Source organism: Saccopteryx bilineata, chromosome 1, assembly GCF_036850765.1.
Source record: "Saccopteryx bilineata isolate mSacBil1 chromosome 1, mSacBil1_pri_phased_curated, whole genome shotgun sequence".
Lineage (NCBI taxonomy): Eukaryota > Metazoa > Chordata > Mammalia > Chiroptera > Emballonuridae > Saccopteryx > Saccopteryx bilineata.
The window spans coordinates 96,484,187-96,508,026 of record NC_089490.1 but is presented as its reverse complement, the minus strand read 5'-3'; the positions used below and the strand labels follow the sequence as shown (position 1 = coordinate 96,508,026).

Sequence of the window (23,840 nt, the reverse complement as noted above, 5' to 3'; positions counted from 1 at the left end):
CAACGCTGTGACACCTGTCCCACCTCACCTCCAAGTCCTTCTCAAGCTCCAGCCCAGCCTCCATCAGGTTGTGTTCAAATTCTTCTCGCTGCTCCCTCCTCTCCTCCTCCAGGGCCTCAAGCCGCCCCAGCTCAATGTCACGGGAGCCCCCAGCATGGGGCTCCTTGCCAGTCTCCCCATTGGAGATGATGGCCAGCGAATGGGCAGGGGAGCCGTGGCCAGGGTGCGCCCCGCGTTTCCGGTAGTGGTAGGCAAGCACGTAGTCCACCTTTCTTTGGTTGTCATGGAAGTGCATGCGACTCTGACGGGCCTCCGAAGACACTGGCTCATTGGCATCCAGGTAGTTGTTGATGACCTGGCCAGAGAAAACAGAGCGGGAATAGTGAGGTCTGGTGAGGAAGGGGCGAGAGACAGAGGAGGCTAACCTTGCTCTGGGCCCAAATATAGCACACTAGGAAGCAAGACCCTCAACCCAGAGGCCCCAGCTGCCCCAGTGAAAGGACAGAGTGTCCTAAATCCATCTGCCACACCCAGCCCACACAGCCCTCCACCCACCTGCCCAGAGCCCAGGAGCGGGTACCCTCGCACCTGTTCCGGCCATCATGCACCGCATACACTCACGTACAGACTGCACACACAGCAGCAAACCCCGCACAGTCACATCACCTGCCTCCACACAGGGCCATGCACCCACGCCTGCACAAGCACACGCCGTCACCCACACCCAGCCTCTCTGCACACACATCTGTGCGCACATACATCACCCACGAGCACTCTGACACACACACAGAGCCCTCCGTATGTACGGGGGCACACCCACCTCCTTCTGGACCTGCCAACACACAGAATACTCACAGGCAGGTTCTCTAGGTCCATTGGAACAGAGGCCAATTTCTGGTCACCTGGTCTACCTCCACCTCCACCCCACAGAGATTTGCTATGCCCTGTGCCCCTCACAGCCCCACATCCTCCTCCTCCTGCTCTCCAGCCTCCGCTGAGGACCCTGCCAGAGACAGTGGCAGAGGACGGGCTTCTGCTCTCTCCACCTGTGGAGGTGGGACATTGAGAGAAATGCAGAAGAAAGAGTGAGGCGGAGCGGAGGAGGGACCTGCCTCCCCTTTGGGTGTTTCCCTGTTTATTACTGGTTTGATACCCAGCTGCCTCGGCAGCCACCTGAGAGGTCACCTGGGCAACCAGGCACAGGGGACAGCCTCCAGAGCCACCACAGCAGAGGTGGGAGGGGAGCCAGGGAATCTGCAGAGCAGCAGGTGGGAGCTTCTAGTTGCTCACACCTCCTCCTTCCCTGTCCTCCTCTGACCAAAGACTCCAGCGTGGCTGGTACGTCATACTGTCATGACTCAGAGAGAGGAAAGGAAAAGGGCCTAATAAAAGCCCTGGCACTCTTTCTGTCTATCTATCTATCTATCTATCTATCTATCTATCTATCTATCTCACATACACACTTGCCCCCCAGTGAAGTATCTTCTGTCAAGAGGCCCCCTTAGGGTCCGCAACAGGGCAGGCCGTCCTCCCAACGCTAGTACTCACGGAGCCGCTGTGGGAGCTCTCCTCCCCAGAGAGCCGGCCAGACTCTTGATTGGAACAGCCCTGCAGACCTGGGGCTCGGGGACCTGGCACCTTGAGGTATTCCTGGCCTTGTCTGGGGCCCTGGCCGCCCCTGGCCACTGCCCGAGGGCTCAGCCGGCGTGGGGAGCCAGGGAGCAGAGGGATATCTGTGAGAGGGAAGACAAAGAGGCAAAGCCACTTCAGGTGATGGAAAATCCAGGACACAGAAACTGAAGCACTGAGGGAGACACACGGAGGCGGCCCTAAAGAAATTGTTATGTCTCCTCAGAGCCTAGTTATTCAGGGTCACACTGGCCACAAGGAAGAGAAAAGTGGAGAAGGAAATGGGAGAAGGGTCTCACCCCACTACACACACACACACAACACACACACACACACACACACACACACACACACACACACGGAGCCTGGAGCCACCAGCAGGAGCCCCTTTGGATGATGGCTGTCATCACCTCTCCTAATTCCCTAGCACCAGGCAAGCCAGGGTAGGTGGGACGCTATCTGAGGGGCACCTTGAATTGATGCCAACGGCGTAGGCTTTGGAGCCTCTGCCGAGGCAGCCAGACCAGCTAACACCGCTCCTCGAGGAAGGAGCAGGACACACCGATGGTGGGCCCACTGAGGGCAGGAGTGTCCTCTGCCCAGAGGGCAGGCAGCCTCTGATGCCCCTGAGGGGAACGCACGCACCTGCTGGTTCCAGCAAGGCCTCAGAGCTCCATGGCCCCTTCTCAGCCCTCCCCAGATCAGCTCTTCTAATGGCCGTCAGCTGGGCCGTAGTGCTATTTCAGAAGGCCTCCCGCCTCACCCGGGAGGGAAGGGACTCCAGGTGGTGATGGACCTGCAGCATGTTAGAACGCAGGGACTGAGAAATGAAACACTCCAACTCCACTTTGCACCAGAGCCCCAGACAGGGGCCCCAAGCTGCCAAGGCCTCACAGCCTATCAGATTCAGTCTCTCCCCGCTCTGAGCAACACACTTAAGCAGAGCAGCAGAGCCCAGGGCACCCGCACTCAGCTCTACCGCCCAGGCTCAACCCTCAGCTCTGCCACTTGCTGATCTGAGACCTCTCTGAGCCTGTTTCTTCAACTGTAGGAGAATCCCAAATTTGCAGGACTGTAATAAGAATGAGAACAGACATGTGATGCAAAGTACCCAGGACCTTCATTGCCCTGTGTGCGTGCAATAAAAAGTGGTTATTGTGATTATTCTTATTTTCATTTTAATCTCTGTGCAACCAGAAATCACACCTTATACATCAAGCTGAGCCCTTAGCCCCTGCTGAATGAAAGAATGAATGAGTGAATTTAATTATGTAAGAAAGTAACAAACAGCAGCTCTTTCCTGTCTCTTGAAGCAGAGCTGCTGGCCAGTTGTTAGGCCGTGGAGCGGCCCCCCTGTGCAGCTCTCTGCTGGGCAGAGTCAGTAAGCTGGCAACATTTGGTCCGTGTTTTTGAAAAACTTAGCATCTTTCATGCAGGAAACAATTTTATTTCTCTGTTGTGGGCTCCAGTCCATATTGTGGGAGACCAGAAAGCTAGGTCAAGGGAGGCTTCCAGAGGAAGTAAGCCTAGAGCTGGTCTTGAAGGCTGGGCAGCTTCTGGAAGACACTCCCCAGAGGCAGAGCACAGAGGGCAGGAGTGGGCACGCATGCTGGTGGCACAACAGGGCTGCGCCAGCTCAGGACACCAGGAAGGGCCTCCTGCTGGGATCTCTGGTCTTGCCTCATCCCACTCCCTCATGCCTCTCTGCACGCTTGCCCTCCACTAGCCCAGGGGCAGAACTGCTGGGATCTCTGGTCTTGCCTCATCCCTCTCCCTCATGCCTCTCTGCACGCTTGCCCTCCACTAGCCCAGGGGCAGAACTGCTGGGATCTCTGGTCTTGCCTCATCCCTCTCCCTCATGCCTCTCTGCACGCTTGCCCTCCACTAGCCCAGGGGCAGAACTGCTGGGATCTCTGGTCTTGCCTCATCCCTCTCCCTCATGCCTCTCTGCACGCTTGCCCTCCACTAGCCCAGGGGCAGAACTGCTGGGATCTCTGGTCTTGCCTCATCCCACTCCCTCATGCCTCTCTGCACGCTTGCCCTCCACTAGCCCAGGGGCAGAACTGCTGGGATCTCTGGTCTTGCCTCATCCCACTCCCTCATGCCTCTCTGCACGCTTGCCCTCCACTAGCCCAGGGGCAGAACTGCTGGGATCTCTGGTCTTGCCTCATCCCTCTCCCTCATGCCTCTCTGCACGCTTGCCCTCCACTAGCCCAGGGCAGAACTAGGAACAGGGCTCCACACCCCCGGGAAGGCCTGAGGACCTCCAGAGGCATGCCTCAGAAGCCGAAGACCATCCTGACGTGGAACTGGGCAAGTAGCGAAGGTGATGTTTATCAAGGTCCACCTTCCTTCACGACTATATTCACATGCACAGCTGTGACTTGGGCCAGCTCAGATTCAGAGTTAACCCAAAGCTTTAGTCATACACTCTCCAGAAGCCACCATGCCCTCAGGCGGCACCTGCGTCTGAAGCTGGCCTCCAGGGCCCCTCTCGCCATCCTGGCTGCTCCCTCTGCTTGTTCTCTGCCACAGATACCACAGAGCAGGGGTCCCCAAACTTATTACACGGGGGGCCAGTTCACTGTCCCTCAGACCGTTGGAGGGCCGGACTATAAAAAAAACTATGAACAAATCCCTATGCACACTGCACATATCTTATTTTACAGTAAAAAACCAAAACGGGAACAAATACAATATTTAAAATAAAAAACAAGTAAATTTAAATCAAGAAACTGACCAGTATTTCAATGGGAACTATGGGCCTGCTTTTGGCTAATGAGATGGTCAATGTGCTCCTTTCATTGACCACCAATGAAAGAGGTGCCCCTTCCGGAAGTGCAGCGGGGGCTGGATAAATGGCCTCAGGGGGCCTCATGTGGCCCGCGGGCCGTAGTTTGGGGACCCCTGCCACAGAGGTTGCTTTCCTGCCCATCTTCTTCCCCCAAACAATGATTATAGGGCAGCCTATGCTTCAGTCATTCAGCTCCCGAAAGACACACCAGGCACCAGTGACACAGACATGGAGAGACAGGGAGAGCTGGCTTACGCCATGACATGAAGCGTAGGGGCCATGTGAGTGACGTCTGCCATCAGGAAGGACGGGGCCTGAGACCCTGCAGAGACGGGCCCACCCCCTCTCCGCTCCGCTCCCCATGTCCTGCTGGGTCTCTGAGCTCCAGCCACACTGTTTTATTTCTGTCTCCATAATGCACTGCACTCCCTCCCAGCCGGGACCTTGCGTGTTTTCCTCCCTCCGGCTGGAACATGCCCTCCATCTAGCTGTGGCCCCCCGTTATTTCAGTCATTAGAGACCCAGAAAATCAAAAGTAGTTCATTCTTCTTTCAAAAAGCTACCCATCAGGTGTGAGACAGGAGTACTCAGATACTCAGTAAAGCCAATTTCCTTCCACCCAGACTTGACTGAAGTTGCACAGCTGAGGAGGCATGGGACAGACACAGGCAAAGTCATCAGGGGAAGGCCTCTGTGCTGCGTGCAGTGGGCCTCACTGGTCAGCGGGGAACCACAGAGAGGGAAGCACTTATTGTCTGGTGTCACTGAGTAAAGATAACCCAGGGTGGCAGCACATTGACTTGTCCAGTCAATGGAACTCCCATGCCCCCAAGCTTTTGCCCAGATCCCCAAAGGACCACCCCATATGTGATTAGTTCCTCTTTTCAATTGTCCAGGACCCTCATAATGTGCTACAGCATCAGGGTTAGGGAAAGAAAAGCCCTCCTCTCCTCAGTGAGTCAGATGTGACCAGATGAGAATGGCTGAGCTCTCCTGCTCAGCGTGGACAGAGGGCACTCCCACCTTGGCAGCAGCTCCTGCCCACATCCACCTCTGCCCCAGTCCCTTCTCCTCTACCCCCTCACAGGGGTCTCTTTAATTATACATCACAGTACTCCACCCTCCCACGCAAAGCCCTTCAATGGTTCCCTGCTGCCAACATTGTTCCTGCCCTCCCCATTCCCCACCTTTTTGAAACTAGAGTTTCTGAATATTATTATTTGCTCCATTTGTGGACACCTTGAGGCATAGTGGAGCCACAGGGACACTTGATCATAGGGGTGGGGCTTCACTTTTTTTTAAAGATTTTGTTTATTGATTTATAGAGAGAGAGGCGAGAGAGAGAAAGAGAGAGAGACAGAGACAGAGACAGAGAGAGAGAGAGAGGCAGGGGAGAGGAGTGGGAAGCAACTCGTAGTTGCTTCTCGCATGTGCTGTGACCGGGCAAGCCCAGGGCTTCGAACCAGAGACCTCAGCATCCCAGGTTGTCGCTTTATCCACTGCGCCACCACAGGCCAGGCTGCACTTTTTGAGAGTAAGGGGGAACTGGAGGGAAGGAGGGCAGCGTTCTGGTCTCAGCCTGCTGTTTGGAGGCACCTGCAGCCTGTTAGAGTGGTCTAAGGCCACAGCAGACAGTTTTTGTCAGGCCAAAAATAAGAAACGTAATAAATGCCAGGGGTGCTTTGGGACTACATGGGTGCGGTGCAGGGCTGGGTTCTAGAGAAGGCCCCCTGAGAAGCACAAAGGTTGACTTAACCCCATTGTTCTCCCTCCCACTGCCCAGCCCTCCCAGAACTAGGCATTAGCACTCGGCCAACGGCAAGCCCCCACACGGAGCCAGGGGTGAGCTCAGCCACACTGAGCTTTGGGGCCTAGTCCTGGCAGTGCCATAATTTTGGAAAAAAAGATTTTTTTTCTTCATGTTATTTCTTCCATGATTGGAAGAGGGAGGACGTCATTATTGTATCTTTTCCTCATAGGATAAATGTGATGACATCATAAGAGACAAGCTCAAGGAACCGGATTAGAGATTTTGACAGAAAAAATAATAGAGACTAAAGCCAAGGAGAAGCCCAAATCTAAGTGAAAAAAAGAAAAAAACAGGGAGAGCTTGTTTTCAGAATCCTGTCAACACCTTCCTCTTCATTGCCTCTCCCCTGAGCCTGCCCAAGGGCCCTTGCCAGCTTTGCTTCCCTGTATTCTATGCCTGTTCTGTGCCTGCATGACCCCACCCACCATCAGGCCTCCGATACTCACTCCTTCATTTAAATAAGAAGCTAATTTACACCAAAGAACAAATAGCCTATGCTGACACCTTGAGACAATGTAAGTGAAAGCAGTTTGAAATCTTTAAGGAACCCTACAGCTGTCACTAGGCCCGCAGGCAGGCAGGGGCGGGGTCTCGGCTAAAGGAATGTTCGCTAATGGTCACAGGGACCTTGTGCTAGGGGAAGGGAGAGATGCTGGAGGGCAGGGGGTTTTCTGCCCCCTGCACGTCATGCCACACCTCTCGGGCAGTTTGGCAGGAACTGTCAGGGTCCCAGCAGAGGCTCAGAGCTTGGAGGAGCCTCGGAGTAAGGAAGACAGAGCAGGATGTGGAGAGCTGGTTGGAGTAAGAAAGGCTTAGGCAGTAAGTGATGGGCGGAGGGGACTGGAGTGAAGGGACCGGGTGACACGCACAAGAGGAAGGCAGGGCCAGGGAAGGCACAGAGAGAGCAGGCGGTGGGTTTACCCCGGCCTGCAGGAGGGTGAGGCGAGTCCTCGGGCCCTTGGGGGACGGACTTCCAGGCACCAGGGCTCTTCTTCAGGTGTCCCCTGTGACACCATTACTGTCTCATTACTCGCCACCTGCAGGTAAATTGTGAAAAACCCAGCAGCCTCTGTCACTAGTCTTCCAAGGGCACCGCTTATGACAAAACCAGATGGGCCAGGGCTGCCCTGAGGGGGACAGAGCATCCAGACTACCCTGGGTCAAGAACACGACTCCAGGATGGAGGTCCTACCCACAGGCTGGCCTTCCTGGGGGCCTCAGACAGACCCAGTCCCTTCCAGATTTTGAAGGTGCTCATCCTACATCCTGAGATGGATGGATTTCATTTCAGTTAGGATCAAAACTTACACTGGATCTCACCCTGCTTGCCTGCATAACTTTGACCCAAGACAACAGCCTAAATTTGAAGCTCCAAGCTAAAAATTTAGACCCAATGGCCCTGGTAATTACCCACCTCTTGCCCCATAGTCCCGCTAAATAGCACCTTGCTCAGCTTCTACATGAAATCAGAAGAACAACCTTCCGATTCCTGCCACACAAAAGGGACCATTGCTAATCTGCCTCCTCAGCTCTGCTTGTTTTATGGTCTGGGCTCAAGAACAGCACTCTCTTTGTGAATAAATGTTTTCAAATTGAAGCATTGTTCATGGTGGCCAAGGCAAGGAAACAACCAAAGTGTTCTTTGATAGATGATTGGATAAAGAAGATGTGAGATATATATATAAATGCACATGCGCGCGCGCGCACACACACACACACACACACACACACACAATGGAATACTACTCAGCCATAAGTAAAGATGAATTACTGCCATTTGCAACAAAATGAATAGATTTATTTTTTATTTATTACTATTATTTTTTAGTGAAGGGGGATGAACAGGGACAGACAGCAAGGGAAAGAGGTGAGAAGCATCAAGTCATAGTTGAGTCACTTTAGTTGTTCATTGGTTGCTTTCTCATATGATCCTTGACCGAGGGGCTCCAGCCTTGGGTTCAAGTCAGTGACCTTTGGGCTCAAGCCAGTGACCATGGGGTCATGTCTCTGATTCCACACTCCAGCTGGTAACCCCATGCTCAAGCTGTTGAGCTCATGCTCAAGCCACTGACCTCAGCGTTTTGAACCTGGGTCCTCAGCACCCCAGGCTGATGCTCTATCCACTGCACCACCACCTGGTCAAGCTAGATCTTGAGAGTGTCATGCTAAGCAAAGTAAGTCAGACAGAAAAAGTCAAGAACTATATGATTTCACACATATGTAGGATATAAAACTGACAATGAATAAACAAGACAAACAAACAAAAACTCATGGACACAAACAACAGTGTGGTGGTTACCAGTGAAGGGGGTCGAGGGTAGTAAAGGGTAGAGGGGGTCAAATATATGCTGAAGGAAGAACATTTGACTTTGAGTGGTAAACACACAATGCAATATACATAGTATATTCAATATACACCTGAAACCTACATAATTTTATTAACCAATGTCACCCCAATAAATATTTTCATTAAAGAAATAAAATGAGCCTGACCTGTGGTGGCGCAGTGGATGGAGCGTTGACCTGGAAATGCTGGGGTCGCCGGTTCGAAACCCTGGGCTTGCCTGGTCAGGGCACATATGGGAGTTGATGCTTCCAGCTCCTCCCCCTTCTCTCTCTCTGTCTCCCCTCTCTCTCTCCTCTCTAAAAAAAAAAATGAATAAATAAAAAAAAAAAAAAGAAATAAAATGAAAAAAAGAACATCCCTCTCTCACCTGACGCTCAAACATCCTTTTCCTGATGATGATACTAACCTAATAGGTGCACCCTTACCTGGCTAGTAAGAGTTCTCTGACCTCCCCGCCACAAACCGTGCTCCCCTCAGATCCTCTTCAATCCTCCCAGTCCTCCCATGTCCTCACACACTGCAGCTGGTACTAACCATTTTGAAAGAATCTGACCAATTCTTTCTTTAGTGGATTTCCACTCTTCTCAGGATGAAGACCAAACTATCTAATATGGCACACAGGGCCTTTCACTCTCTGGGCCCTGCCTACCTGTCTGAACTGCTTCACCTCCTAAAACCTACAGCTTGCCCGCCCTCTCCTCTCTTGCACACACCAGCCATGCTCCAAGCACAACAACTGAACATTCAGGGAGGAGGAGTGCAATATATACAATCTCTCACATCTCCTTTCATGCCAGAACGTCTTACTTCCCAGCCACTGTATTGGCAATATTAGGCTAAACAGAACATGGTCCTTTCCACCAACCCCCAGGTGCTCACCAGGAAGGAGGACTAATAAGGAAAGAAGCTATATTAGTAAGGAGATAGTTTCAGGAACGAGAGAGGAACAAAGTCGGGGTACAAACAAGGACCTACAGAAGCAGAAGCCCTCAGTTCTGCTTAAAGCTGAGGAAAGGCCTCCCAGAGTGCATGAGTTTTGAGGTACATCTAAAATATAGGCATCTTCCAACGGGCAAGGGAGGAAAGGAGATTCCAGGTAGAAAGGCGATCATTTGCCTGGACCTTTGCTAACTGCACTGAAGCCACTGGGCTTGGCTGTTTCGAGTCATCAACCTCACGAGAACAAAGAGCGCCTGCCTGTCCTGCTCTTTTTCCACCGCAAAGTCCTCCTAGTGTCCAACGATGTGGTGGGGTTTGAGGGGCACAGAACGAACCCCTCTGGCTCTTATTACACACTTTTAACATGCCTTATAAGGCCCTTTACCATCTTTTCTGTCAACCTTCCCAGTATCAATCGTCTCGTGCTTGTCAGTACACACACACACACACACACACACACACACACTCCAGAGAGACTAAACTATCTGCAGCTTCCTGAAGGTGACTTGCTTTTTCTTATCTTTGGTCTTTATAATTGTTCTCCCTTCTGCCCCTAAACATCTCTTCTCCATCCTATACCAATAACACTCCCCACTCTGTTAATGTGCAGAGGTCAAAAGTTACAATAACATTAAAGAATTATAACCAGGGAAGCAACATAATTAGAATTACATTAGAAAGATACCTGGCTACCTTGAAGCTAAATAAGGTGTCAGGATAAGGAAGGATGGCTGGCTGGCTGGCTGAATAGATCCCTAACTTCTTTGCTGCTACAGGTGACCCTTCATAAAACTTTTATTTCACTGTTCATTCTGACCTTCAAAAACCTCCATTGTTCTAAGAGTTACAAACAACTTGGCATTCAAAGACTTCCATATCTGGCTGTTACATCTCTGCTGCCTGTTCTGACCATCAGATAAGAACATTCCTCTTCAGCCAAACCTATCTCTAAACTGATCCTCATTTTGTCTTTGCTTATGCAGTCATTCCTGCTGGAATGTTCTTGCCACTTGTCTGTCTCATCCAGATAAAGTCTCACTCCTACACCAAGCCTTCCCTAACTGCTAAGGGAAGTCCTCAAAACATTCAGAAAACCTGTCTGTTATGTCTGTGTGTTCCTAGCACAACACTCTGGATGCCACAGAAGCTCAGCAAATGTTTGGAGGTAATGATGCAAGGAATTAAGGACTCCTTTATTATAAGTGAACTTTGAACAGAGTGGCTTCCCCTCTGAACTGATTACAGACCTGCCCTAATCAAAACAACAGGTATAACAACCCTAACAGCCAGCATCTTATGTGTGCTGGACACTGCTCTAAGCACTTTACCTTATCAATTCATTTAATCATCAGGATAACCCTATGAGAAGTGTTATCTCATAACTATTGTTGTCTCATTTTACTGATGAGGAAACTGAGGCATAGAGTGATCAGGCATATTTGCCAAAGTCACCAACTAGTAAGAGACACACTTTTAACCGTGAGGCTATTCTGTGCAAAGGAAGAGGGACAACCAAGAAACCTGATAAGTCTGGACTTCCTGACTGGACAGTCTTAACATTCTCCACTCTTTTAAAAAGTCCATTTAATAAATGGCATTTTCAGTCAATGCTCAGACCCAAATCCTAAAAACAAAGGCAAGAAAAAGAAATTCATTTAAGGGAAATGCTTTTCTCAATGGCAAAATCCAGAGATTGGGACTTGAATAAGTTGCCCAAATGAAACCTACTCATTGGCATCCCATCGTACACTGTGTTTTGAAGTGTGGCAGATGAGATTAAAGTACAAATGTCCCTCATCCCTCTCTGTTATGAGGAAGTAGCGAGTCTACAACATAATTGGTCAAAACTGTTCTGTTAGTCAGTTATAACCTCTTCAATCAAGCTTATCCAATCATAGCACCCCGCTCAGGCTGCCAAGACCTTTGGATGTGGTTGAGATCTGAGAGTTATAGAGGGATTCAGCAGATGTGAGGGATATTGATGAACCTGAGAATTTTATAAAATATCCCAGATCTCTTTGTTACAGCATTGTTACTGTCATAAGTAAGTTCACATCATATAGACAGTAAGCTTCATCTGTTAGACTGTGCTCTCCTTGTGGACTAGAACAGTGCCCATCTTGTTCAGCACTGTATCCTTCCCCTAAGCATGGGGACTGGTACATAATCAGCTTTGGGAACAGGGCAAGGACCTTCCCACAATTTGGGAAAGGGGAAGTCCCAACAGCAAGCATCAACTAAGATGATAACACCATGTAGAAGCTTGAAGAATGTTCATTAACACACTTGAGACACTCCGAGAAACTCACATGTAGTAATTGCTGGGTCAGACTTTAAGGAGGACTGGAGATTCTATAATAAGTGGGGGTGGGAGGGCGGAGGCTTAAGAGACATATTTTATTTTAATTTCTCATAACTCTACCTCTACTAGGCTGCTGTGGCCTATCCAAATATAGATTGCTCTTACTTAAAGCAAGATTGTCCTCATTTGACTACCAATGAAGTTATGATCACCACATTCAAATGGACAGAACTAGGAGAAGCAGTTTGGAGAAGAAGAAACAGAAGCAACAAGACCCACTATGTGGGGAGGAGGAGGCTGTCATGGAAATCCAGGCTTAAAATACTGAGATTCAGCCATTGGGAAAGGTGAGAACAGATGGACATATAGTTGCAGATTGGAATCAACTACACAGGTTCAAATATTGACATCTGGGCTCCACCTCGATTTGTCTGGGGTGATTCTATTGTGCCACTAGGATTGAGATCATTGGTCTATAGACTCATAACAGAATTTAAAAAGTGAGCACAGATTTAGTCACAAGGGTATTAAAATATTAAAAGAAAAAAGAATCAACTGGAATTTAAATAAGGTAAGCTGAAGATACATAAAATGAAGTGCCATTTAGCACAGTGAAGATAAATATTTAGAACTAAAGACCTGCCTTGGCCTGAGTGTTAAAAATAAATAAATGGATGCAGCCCTGGCTGATTGGCTCAGTGGTAGAATATTGGCCTGGCTTGTGAAAGTCCCAAGTTTAATTCCCGGTCAGGGCACACAAGAGAAGTGACCATCTGCTTCTCCACCCCTCCACCCCCACCTCCCCTCTCTCTTCCCCTCCTGCAGCCACGGCTCCATTTCAAGCAAAGTTGGCCCTGGGCACTGAGGATGGCTCCAGGCACTAAAATAGCTCGGTTGCCAAGTAACAGAGCAGTGGCCTAGACAGGAAGAGCATCACCCGGTAGGGGACTTGCTGGGTGGATCCTGGTCCTGGCACATGGAGGAGTCTGTTAAACAAGAACATCAGAAAAGCAAACGACATTTCAGAGAAAGTTGTTTGATTATGCAAATGAGACACAAAACCAACTTTTATTTCACTGGTGAAAATGCACTATACAAAAGGTTGAAAGTACTGAAGTATCTGCATGTTCCCTGATCCCCTAATTTTTGCAAGCAGTGTGTGTATATATATTATATATACACAAGCATGTTCCTCTACACTGATAACAGAGACATGTGAAATTCCAGGAGAAGCCTCAAGATATGTGTATAAGACCATCATAATAGAGCACGCCTTTGGAAAGCAATGTTTTTAAAAAGTAGCCTTTGGGTAGAAGTTCTTCATTCCACCTGACTTCAGAGGCTCATATCCAAGTCCCAGAACTAAGCACCTTGGTTAAATCCTTCATAATGAAATCTTTAGTAAAAGAAATATTTTTAATGTGAAACTATATCTCTAGTTCATATATATTATTTTTATCATTTTTCTTTTTCTCTATCCTTTAACCCAATGTACTAATTTAATAAGGATGTATACTTAAATTCAGAGGCTTGAATTCCCCAAGAAGTCAGTTTTCTATGTAGTATCCAAAAGAATCAAATTGCTTGGGTTTCAAGGACAAGTGGAATTTATATTTCACATTTAAAAGAAAAGACTCACAATGTCTTCATCTGCTTCTTCTAACTCATACTAGCCAGATATCACTTAACATTTTTTTAATATTAAAAAAAAAAAAGCTACTGAATCTGTTGGCTAACTACTATCATACCAGCTTACTATTAATTTATTCAAAAATTATTTAATAAGTATTTACTACATTCCTCCCCTGCCTTGTTTGTGGTGCTGAAAGCATGAAGATCTTAGAGCAGGGGTCCCCAAACTACGGCCTGCGGGCCGCATGTGGCCCCCTGAGGCCATTTATCCGGCCCCCCGCCGCACTTCTGGAAGGGGCACCTCTTTCATTGGTGGTCAGTGAGAGGAGCACATTGACCATCTCATTAGCCAAAAGCAAACCCATAGTTCCCATTGAAATACTGGTCAGTTTGTTTATTTAAATTTACTTGTTCTTTATTTTAAATATTGTATTTGTTCCCATTTTGTTTTTTTACTTTAAAATAAGATATGTGCAGTATGCATAGGGATTTGTTCATAGTTTTTTTTATAGTCCGACCCTCCAACGGTCTGAGGGACAGTGAACTGGCCCCCTGTGTAAAAAGTTTGGGGACCCCTGTCTTAGAGCCTACTTGAGGAGACAAGTGGGTAAATCTGTACCTTTAATACAGTAAAATAACTGACTATGCCACACCAAACTTAACATTTTTGATAGGCAGAATCTACTATCTGCTTTCCCAAATCCATGTTCTCTTCTTCTTCCGGAACTCACAGCTAGGCCATATTTCCTAACCTCCCTTGCAATTACATGTGGCCACAGGGCTGAATTCCAGCCAGAGGAATGTGAACAGTGCCACGTGCTACTCCAGGCCTGACCCAGGGTAAATCTCCCTTGCGTGCTCCTGCGTGCTCCTCCATGCTCTTTCCCCTCTTAGATAGCTGCAATGGCAACTCTCAGAGCCACCTGGGAAGTCATAGTGGAAATTGGCTGAACCTCCACCCTGGGTCCCTGAAAAACCCCATGGAAGAGCCACCTCACCAACTTGTTTATCCACCCAAGACACTTACTTTAGAAAGACATAAATTGTTATGGCCCGACCAGGCAGTGGCACAATGGATAGAGTGTCGGCCTGGGATGTAGAGGACCCAGGTTCGAAACCCCAAGATCACCAGCTTGAGTGCAGGCTCATCCAGCTTGAGCGCAGGGTCGCCAGCCCGAGCATGGGATCACAGACATGAGTCCATGGTTGCTGGCTTGAGCCCACGGTCTCTGGCTTGAGCAAGAGGTCACTGGCTCATCTGGAAACCCCTAGTCAAGGCACATATGAGAAACCAATCAAGGAAGAACTAAGATGCTGCAATGAAGAATCGATGCTTCTCATCTCTTTCCCTTCTTGTCTGTCTGTCCTTATCTGTCTCTCTCTCTCTCAAAAATAAAATAAAATAAAATAAAGACATGAACTGTCATGTGGTTTACTCATTATGTATTTTTCTGTTTATTTGTCAGAGCAACTAGCTGAGCAATACCCTAACAAATATAGTGCCTTTCATGATAAATGTAGATAAAAACAAATAACTCCACTTACAAGTACAGTGAGTCAGCTCACTAAGATACCATCTATGTCAAATACTCCTCCATCAAAGCCTTGCTCAACAGAGCCTTTCCCAGACTTCTCTCAACCTGACAGATTTAACAACCCCTCACACTGTTGCACACCACAGATGGGTAGAGATACTCAAAAGTAGGGACTGGAGATTGTCTTTGACCCTTCTGGCAGTCTGACTCACAGTAGGTGCTCAGTGAAAGAGTAGATTTTAAAATGAAATGCTGGCAAATGAGTAGAGAGGGATTTGGGGGCAAAGTTTTCTCTTCTACACTGGTGGTATAGAATTCTCTAGCTTTGACTTTGTTGAGTTCAAGTTTTCTTGAACCAAAGTTGTTTTTAAAGAAAAATTTTGGCCTTGACTGCAGGCAGTCCCACAGTCCAGCTCTCCCTCAAGACAGGAATTAAGATTGGGATCTTAGTTTCTCATTAAAAATAAGTAAATAAAACAATTTCACTCTAAATCACTCTTGAATTAATATTAGAGAGTACTGTCATGTCTGGCCCTTGCCAACAACCTACATCTGAAACTGTTGGCTAACACAATACTTTTTGATGAAAAGCTTGCTGACAAGAACTTCTGCTTCCTATAATAATAAAATAACTAGTACTGGGGTAAACATTCTTCCAAAAACAAATATAAAACAGGACAAATATATGAGTCAGCCATTTTCAGGCACCGACTATCCATCAGTGCAGAAAAGCCATCCCTGACGGAAGAAAAACTCAAGTGTAGCCTCATCAAGAAAAGTTATTGACTGGTGTTCAGGAAGCTGGAATTCAAAAAGACCAAGGAGGACCCACTGAACCAAAAAAACCAGTAAGGTTTGGAGCAGCTAAAATGGCTAGAAATTATGGAACAGAGTACAGGAGGAGAGGGATCTGTGTGAAGGAAGGTTCTCTGACGTCTCCTTGGAGATCCTTCATGAGTCATTGGGAGCAAGGCCACACAGGCAGAGGATAAGTAAGATATGTGTGGCGGCCCTAGCTGGTGGCACAGCAGATAAAGCATCATCCTGGAGCACCAAGGTCACTACCTTGAGCCTGGGGGTCACCAGCTCTCTTCTGGGGTTGCTGGTTCCATCCCAAGGGTGCCAACTCAACCCTAAGGGTCTCCGGTTGTAGCCTTGGTCAGGGCACATGTGAAAACAATCAATAGCACAATTAAGTGGAACAAGAAGTTGATGCTTCTCTTTCTCTCTCTCTCTCAAAAAAGAAAAATGTATGTGTATGTGTGTGGGTGTGAGTGTGGCTTACCAGAAAGGCTGCTACAACACTGAGATCAGAACAGTAATGCTGTAAGTCAAACAGGACTGGGAGATGTTAAAATTCCACTTGGCCAGAAAGACCTTGTTACCATGCCCTAACACTCCAAGCATCCAGCAGAGACACCAGGGGCCTCGTTTTAGGGGTAGGAACCAAACAGTAGAGAAAAGTTTATTTTAGACTGTTCCTATAAAATCCTAACAGCAAGCCCTGGAAAGATCAATAGGGGAGACAGAGTTAAGAAGTTGAATCTTACTAAGTTACAGAATCTTGGAAAATACCTTGGAATATCCACAAATATACCCTATTGAAGTAGCAACCAAACCTAAATAAACTCAAAGTAATCAACCAGTAACTGAACTGCCAGCTAGAATTTTTTTTTTTTTAATTTTCAATGCTCCTGAGAGGAAGATAATGTTGTATCACAGACAATGATCATTTTACCATCAAAACTTACTAGACATGCAAAGAAACAAGAATAAGTGATCTATGAAAGAGACAAAGCAAGCAATAAAAACTGATATAGCACTCTGGCATTTTTCACCTAGTTCAGAAGGACCAGGAGCCAATTTACCCCACCCCACCCACATGGAAGATTCACACCCAGGTTGTCCTCACGGGAAAAGGCTGGTGGAGGCTGCTGGGTTGGCCCTGTTCACATACACAGCAGAGTCTGTGCTGGATCTGGTCTTGTCAAGGGTACAGGCTTCTTGTTCCCATCTCTCCTTCCTAGTTCTATTGTTTATGTTGCTAAAATAAATAGGACTTGGTTATGCGCGCGCGCACACACACACACACACACACACTGATCTCAACAAAGCCCAAAAACTTATGTTAAAGCAACTAACATAAGTATATTTTAATAGTAAAGATAAGTACACTCTTAGTGAGTATAGTGAAATAGAAACTACAAACATAAACAAAAACAAGTATAAGTGCCCTCATACTTGCTGATTTCAAAACTTACTATAAAGCCACTATGGTACTGACATAAGGACTGACATATGGACCAATGAACAGAATTGAGATTCCAAGAAATCAGCCCTTGGATTTCCACAAGGGTAGCAGGACGTGGGGAATGAAACGGGAAACAGTGCTGGAACAACTGGATACCGATATGCCAAAGAATGCAGTTGGACCCTGTCTTCACATCACACATAAAAATCAACTTTTCCAAAATGGATTATAAACCTAAATATAATAGCTAAAACTGTAACATTATTAGAGGAAAACATAGGAGTAAGTCTTCCTAACCTAGGGCTGGGCAATGGTTTCTTAGCTTTTCTACCAAAAGCATAAATAAAATTTAAAAAAAAATAGACCAAGTGGCCTTCATCAGAATTAAAAATAATTTAAAAGACACCATTAATAAAGTGACTATACAGAATGAGAGAAAACATTCATAAATCATATACCAGATAAGAGACTTATATCTAGAACATATAAAAAAATTTTACAACTCAACAATAAAAAGGCAAATAACCTAATATAAAGATGAGCAAAGGATCTGAAAAAAATATAACATGTGGCCAATAAGCACACGAAAAAGTGTTCAACATCATTTGTCATTAGGAAAATGCAAATCAAAACCACATCAAGACATCACCCACTAGGATGGGTATAATTAAAAAGAGTAATAATAAGTGTCAGTGAGGATGTGGAGAAATTAGAACCCTCATCATTGCTGGTGGGAATATAAAATGGTACGGCCACTTTGGAAAACAGTCTGCCAGTTCCTGACAAAGTTAAACATAGAGTTTCCATATTACTCAGCAATTCCCCTCCTAGGTATATACCCAAGAGAAATAAAAACATTTGTACACACACAACCTTATATTGAAAGTTCATAGCGGCATTTAATTATAGCAGCAAAAAGTGGAAATTCAAATGTCCATCAACTGATGAACGGATAAACAAATGTGATATAGCCATACAAAGGAATACTATTCAGCTGTAAAATACATAAAGAATGTATACATGTTATAATATGGCTGAACATTGAAAACATTATTCTAAGTGAAAGAACCCAAACACAAGCACCATTCACAGAAAACGGCCAGAAGAGGCAACTCCATGGAGACAGAGAGCAGCGTGGCGGCTGCCAGGAGGTGGAAGGTGGGGAGAGGGGAATGGCTGCCAGTGAGGAAGCCGTTCCTCCTGGGGAAGATGAAAGTGCTCTAAAATTAGAGAGCGGCTGCACAACTTTGTAAACATGCTTTAAAAAATCACTGAATCTTATACTCTTAAAAAGTGAATTTTATGGTATGTTGATGATGTCTCAATAAAGCTGTTATTTTTTTTAATGAAATTCCTAGAACTGAAAATTACAAAATGTAACTAAAAAGAAAAATTCATTGAATGAGCTTAATAGCAACCGGAAAAGGTAGAGAAAGGATCAATGAAGTTAGAGATAGATCGATGAAATAATAATTAACGGAGCCTCAGGAACCAATGGGACCAATATCAAACAGTCTAACATATATATAATTGGTGTTCCAGAAATAGGAGAGAATGGAAATAGAACAGAAGAATAATTGGAGAAATAGTGGCTGAAATCATCCCAAAATTTGATGAAATACAATGATTTCCAGAGTCAAGAAGGTCAGCAAAGTTGAGCAAGAAGAAGACAAAGAAAATCACAACTAGATACATACATAATCATCTACCTGCTCAAAACCAAAAATAAAATCTTGAAAGTTACCAGATTAAAAAGATATTATATACAAACAAAAGAATGAATCAAATAAAAACATGAATTAAGGCTGACCTCATCATAGCCATGGAGACAATAAAGTGACACCTACAGTGCTGAAAGGAAAAAAATCAGTGTCACCCATTATTCTACATCTACCCAATATAATTATCATTCAGAAATGAGGGTGAAATAAAGACATTTTTCAGAAAAACAGAAGCTGAGAGAATTTGCACCAGCAGAACACTTCGAGAAATGCTAAAGGGCATTCTTCAGGCTGGAGAAGAAGAACAGGGGAACTTGGGTAACAGCTGGTCCTGATGGAAGTGCCTTGCACCCCTCTCTTCCAGAGTGGGGGTGGGGTGGGGAAATGACTGAGAGCCACTGGTCCAAAAGGACTATTCACCACTGAAGTTTCTATATGCTGCAAGCCACTACTTCTCAAATTAGAGGCTTAACTCATTCATTGGCTATCTAACGGTTTGCAAAAAGCATTTTTTAAAAAGATATAATAGGACAGGCCTAACCTGTAGTGGTGCAGTGGATAAAGCGTTAACCTGGAATGCTGAGGTTGCCAGTTCAAAACCCTGGGCTTGCCTGGTCAAGGCACATATGGGAGTTGATGCTTCCTGCTCCTCCCTTCTCTCTCTCTCTCTCTCTCTCTCTCTCTCTCTCTCTCTCTCTCTCCTCCCTAAAATGAATAAAGTCTTTAAAAATTAAAAAAAAAAAGTCTATTAAAAAAAATAGCCTGACCTGTGGTGGCGCAGTAGATAAAGCGTCGGCCTGGAATTCTGAGGTCGCCGGTTCAAAACCCTGATTTCCCTCCCTGGTCAAGGCACATATGGGAGTTGATGCTTCCTGCTCCTCCCCCCTTTCTCTCTCTCTCTCTCCTCTCTAAAATGAATAAATTAAAAAAAAAAAAAAAAGATATAATAAGACAGAATGAACCAAAAAAAAGAATGAAACAGAAATACCTTTTTAAAATAAAACCAGATACCATATCATAAATGCTCATGTGATAAATAATATACTTTCCAAAAACCTTATTAATAAAACTATAGCTCATTATGCTGGGTAATGTCTTACATAAATATCACAAATACCACCATGACATTCTTCTTAAAATTTAATGTTGATGAACTCATCTCCTTTTATTAAACAATGAGAGCCAAGTAACTTAGTGTCTCTTTTCTGACCTGGCTGTCAGGAAGCTCACAGATAAATTTTTACTCAATTACAGTACCTATTCTTAGTCTAGGTCTTGTGATATAATAATATGCTCTCAATCCCTCATTATTTGACACGTGTTAATTTATCCTTGTTTTAAGTTTTGTTACATCTAAGTTTTTCTTTCTTGTAAAATGCTTGATGACAAATAATAAATAGAAGTACGTATCTGATAGAAGCAAAAATCATGATGGATTAAAAAGCAATGAGGTCAAAGAATAATTACCAAAATATTAAAAACAGAAAACTTTTATTTTATGCATTTGTATTTAAATTTTCTTCACAATAAACATGTATTATCATTTTTAATTTTTTTAAAAAGCTATTTTTAATGTGCTTAGGAATGACAGGTGACAACTGAAGTGGGGTTTATGCCTTTGTCAGTGAACAAGTCAGAAGCTTTAAACGGCCTGACCAGGCGGTGGTGCAGTGGATAGAGCGTCGGACTGGGATGCGGAGGATCCAGGTTCGAGACACCGAGGTCGCGAGCTTGAGCGCGGGCTCATCTGGTTCAAGCAAAAGCTCACCAGCTTGGACCCAAGGTCGCTGGCTCGAGCAAGGGGTCACTCGGTCTGCTGTAGCCCCACGGTCAAGGCACATATGAGAAAGCAATCAATGAACAACTAAGGAGCCACAACAAAGAATTGATGTTTCTCATCTCTCTCCCTTCCTGTCCCTATCTGACTCTCTCTCTGTCTCTGTAAAAAAAAAAAAAAAAAAAAAGGCAGCGTTAAAGGTGGTGTGTTTTATTCTTGTGTTTGTTAAGCAGAAGGGGGATCTGACGCCAGCTAAGAACTACCATACTTTAGTAGTTTCAGCAGAAGTTAGCCTAGATGGAGAGTTGCTAGCCAGGCAAAAATAAATAATTTTCTTAAAATTTCTGGAGGAAGGGCAAGGTTGTCAGTAGGAACCAAAGAAAGACCTCTAGTACGTCTAGTACATCTTAAAATGCCGAAAGTAAGAACAGGGCTGATTTCATTGTTGTGGTCTGAACAAGCCCATGTTTGAGCCCATCTCCTCCTTCCTATATCCAACAACAGTGCACAGAGCTGCTAAATAAAACAGTCAGATCACCTTAGCGTACCGAGAACCTAGAATGTAAGGTCTAGAACAGCGGGTGTGTGCCTTCCTTGATCTTTGTAAGTCCAGCACTGAGTACAGTATTTGGCATTCAATCAGGCTCGTTAGAGAAAATGATAGACAAGCTCCACTTTAGGCCCCAGGGCCTCTGGGCCTCCAGCCTTGCCCACAATGGAAGATGGCAGGGAAGGTACACATGAAAACTGGACCAGAACCTGAGGTTGGTGTTCGAAACACACCCTTCCCCCCACACAGCCTCTTCACTCAGCCAGCAAAGTGGCCCAGGTTCCCACACAGAGGCAATTCAGAGCATATAGGAGGTTGCTAGACCGGACCGTATCAGGACCTTGGATTCCAAAATGATGGGTGCATGGCAAGATACAATGAGAAGGCACTGGTATCCAGCAGCTGGTGAAGGCGAAGGTTGGACAAGGGCTCTGATGTCTGCTTCCAACACCAAAGTCCAGGCAGGTGAAGAACCCAGAGTATCAGCGTCCTCTGGGCGGGCCTGGACCTTGTCTAAGATTTTCCCTCCATCTGCCACTTGCCTTTGGATTTAGAACTAACCTTGCTCAGTGGGACCTTCTGTCCTGGACCGGGGTCCATGTGGCTTCTGGAGGTATCTCTCCACACCTGCTCACAAAGAACAACACCCTCCAGTCCCTCCAGCTTAGTGATCATGCCAACGGAGAGGGCACCTCCTCACTTTGTGCTCTCTCAAGAGCCACCAGAAACAAGACACCCAACAAAATCCCTGCTCCAGGCAAGATCAACCCTGCCCTAGCACATCTGTCTGCTGAGTATAGTTTGGGAGGTGAGGCAGAATAATGTCCTCCTCCCCCAAACTCCACCCTGATTTGCTGTTCTTCTAAGAAAAACCCCTGGGAAAGAGTGCCCAGTGTCCCTGCACCCTGAGCGCCAAGCGCCCTTGCTGAGGAGAGCTGGGCAAGGACGGGAGCAGTCTTCCTGAAACTGGAGGGACACTCCAGGGAGGCCCATGTCCAGTTTGCTGGGGGGTGAATCTGAACCTCTGCACTCAGTGGACTGTTTCTGAATTAAACTCTGCTAGTTGTTCGCCTATCCTCAACATGAAACATCCAACCACATGCAACAGGAGAGGCAAAATCGCTAAAGTAGGAATCGGTAGTCAATCATCAAAAAGGCCCCTGCCCCAACCCTCTGCCTCTGGTCCTACCTTCTCTCTCCTGGATGAAACAGAAATCGCTCAGGCGACCCTCTGCTCCCTTACGCCCAGGGCAAAGGAATCAGCTTCCCTCTCCACCCTCTCCAGGTTCACTTGAGGTCACCGATCCCGAAGGGTAGGAGTTAGGATGTCATCTCCTTCGCCCCCAGCCCCTCTCCCTCCTACAATTTGCCATATGTCCAGGACCTGGGTCCCCAACAGGGTAGACTCACCTTGCAGCCCGGGGGTGGCCATGGTGCTAGCACACAGGACGCCAAACCTAGACTGCCCCGCTGTTGCGCTCGCAGCTGGACAGGCTTACTCCGCTGCGGGGCTAATTCCATCTCGGCTCAGCTAGGTCTGGACGTGCCCGCCCCTTGCCTGCTGCCGCCGCCTCCTCCCCAATCCCTCCCCAAGCCACCGGCCGACGCCGCGGGAGGCCGAGCGGGGCTCTCCCGCCGAGCCCTGGGCGCAGGGGCGCTGCCAGTGCCACGTGGAGAAGAGGGTTCGCTCCGCGGTAGGGCTGAGTGTGGGGCACCTGGTTAACGGGGCTGAGGAGCGAGACTGTAAATGCTGCCCGCTCTCCGCTCTCCTCACCCGGGGGCGGTGCCTCATAACCTGGGCCGGGTGTGAATATTCAGCCGGATTATCTCATGAACCCTCTGGCTGATTAGTTCCCAATCCCACCCGCAAAGCCTCCTTTTCTGCTGCCCTGTCCAGGGAAATGCTTGGGGTGGGAGTGGGACGCTCCCTGCACACTTGCCCTTACTCAGCCGGCTGCCAGCTGTCCCCACCTCTTTCTAGACCAAAAGGAGCAGGAGTCAAGGAATAGGTACACAAGAGACAGGCAGGACAGGAGGAGGGACTGAGGGAGACAGGAGGAGGGGTAGGTTGTAGATGAGCTGCCTGCTGAGACCCTGGGAGAGGGTTGAGGAGGGAAACTGTGGAATCCCTGTCCCAAAAGAACAAGAGGCCTGCCATCTCCCTGCAACAGTGAGGTGCCTGGCCATGGGCAAAGGGATGGAAGAAAAGGCTTCCAAAGGGCCGTTTTGGATTATGCAATCTACAATTCCAAGATTCCCTGGAGCTTAACAAGTTCCTTAGTATCTGGGACCCCCAAAATGAAAAGGTATTATGTTCAAGTCAAGTGTATTATTTATGACCACTGTCCTTCCAGTGGGAAGAATAGTATCTCTCCACTTCGTAGGAGAGGAGCCCGTGGCAGTACAGGGGGTCAGACAGCACGGAATGAGCCAGGGGCACAGCAGCAGGAAAACCCTGAGTTTCACGTCCCAGTCCCAGGCTTTATTCCGCTCACTAGGAGTAATCAGGGCCCCTGTTTATTGTGCCAGGCTTCCTCTTCCTCAGGCACTGTC

At 46.9% G+C, this 23,840-nt stretch overlaps 1 protein-coding gene across 2 annotated transcripts in view; it reads right to left on the bottom strand.

The window, feature by feature from the left end:
* Positions 1 to 22,808, bottom strand: part of ANO2 (anoctamin 2) — a 348,314-nt gene extending 325,506 nt beyond the window's left edge. Inside the window, exons 1-3 of one of the 2 annotated variants that reach the window (XM_066261651.1) lie at positions 22,698 to 22,808; positions 1,549 to 1,733; positions 29 to 355 (exon numbers count right to left, since the gene is read on the bottom strand). In XM_066261651.1, coding sequence (XP_066117748.1) covers positions 29 to 355; positions 1,549 to 1,733; positions 22,698 to 22,719 — 534 coding nt within the window. In that variant the 5' untranslated portion in view covers positions 22,720 to 22,808. Of the gene's footprint in view, positions 1 to 28; positions 356 to 855; positions 1,015 to 1,548; positions 1,734 to 22,697 lie in introns of those variants that run through there. The other variant, XM_066261659.1, reaches the window with a different exon arrangement.
* Positions 22,809 to 23,840: the final 1,032 nt, after the last annotated feature.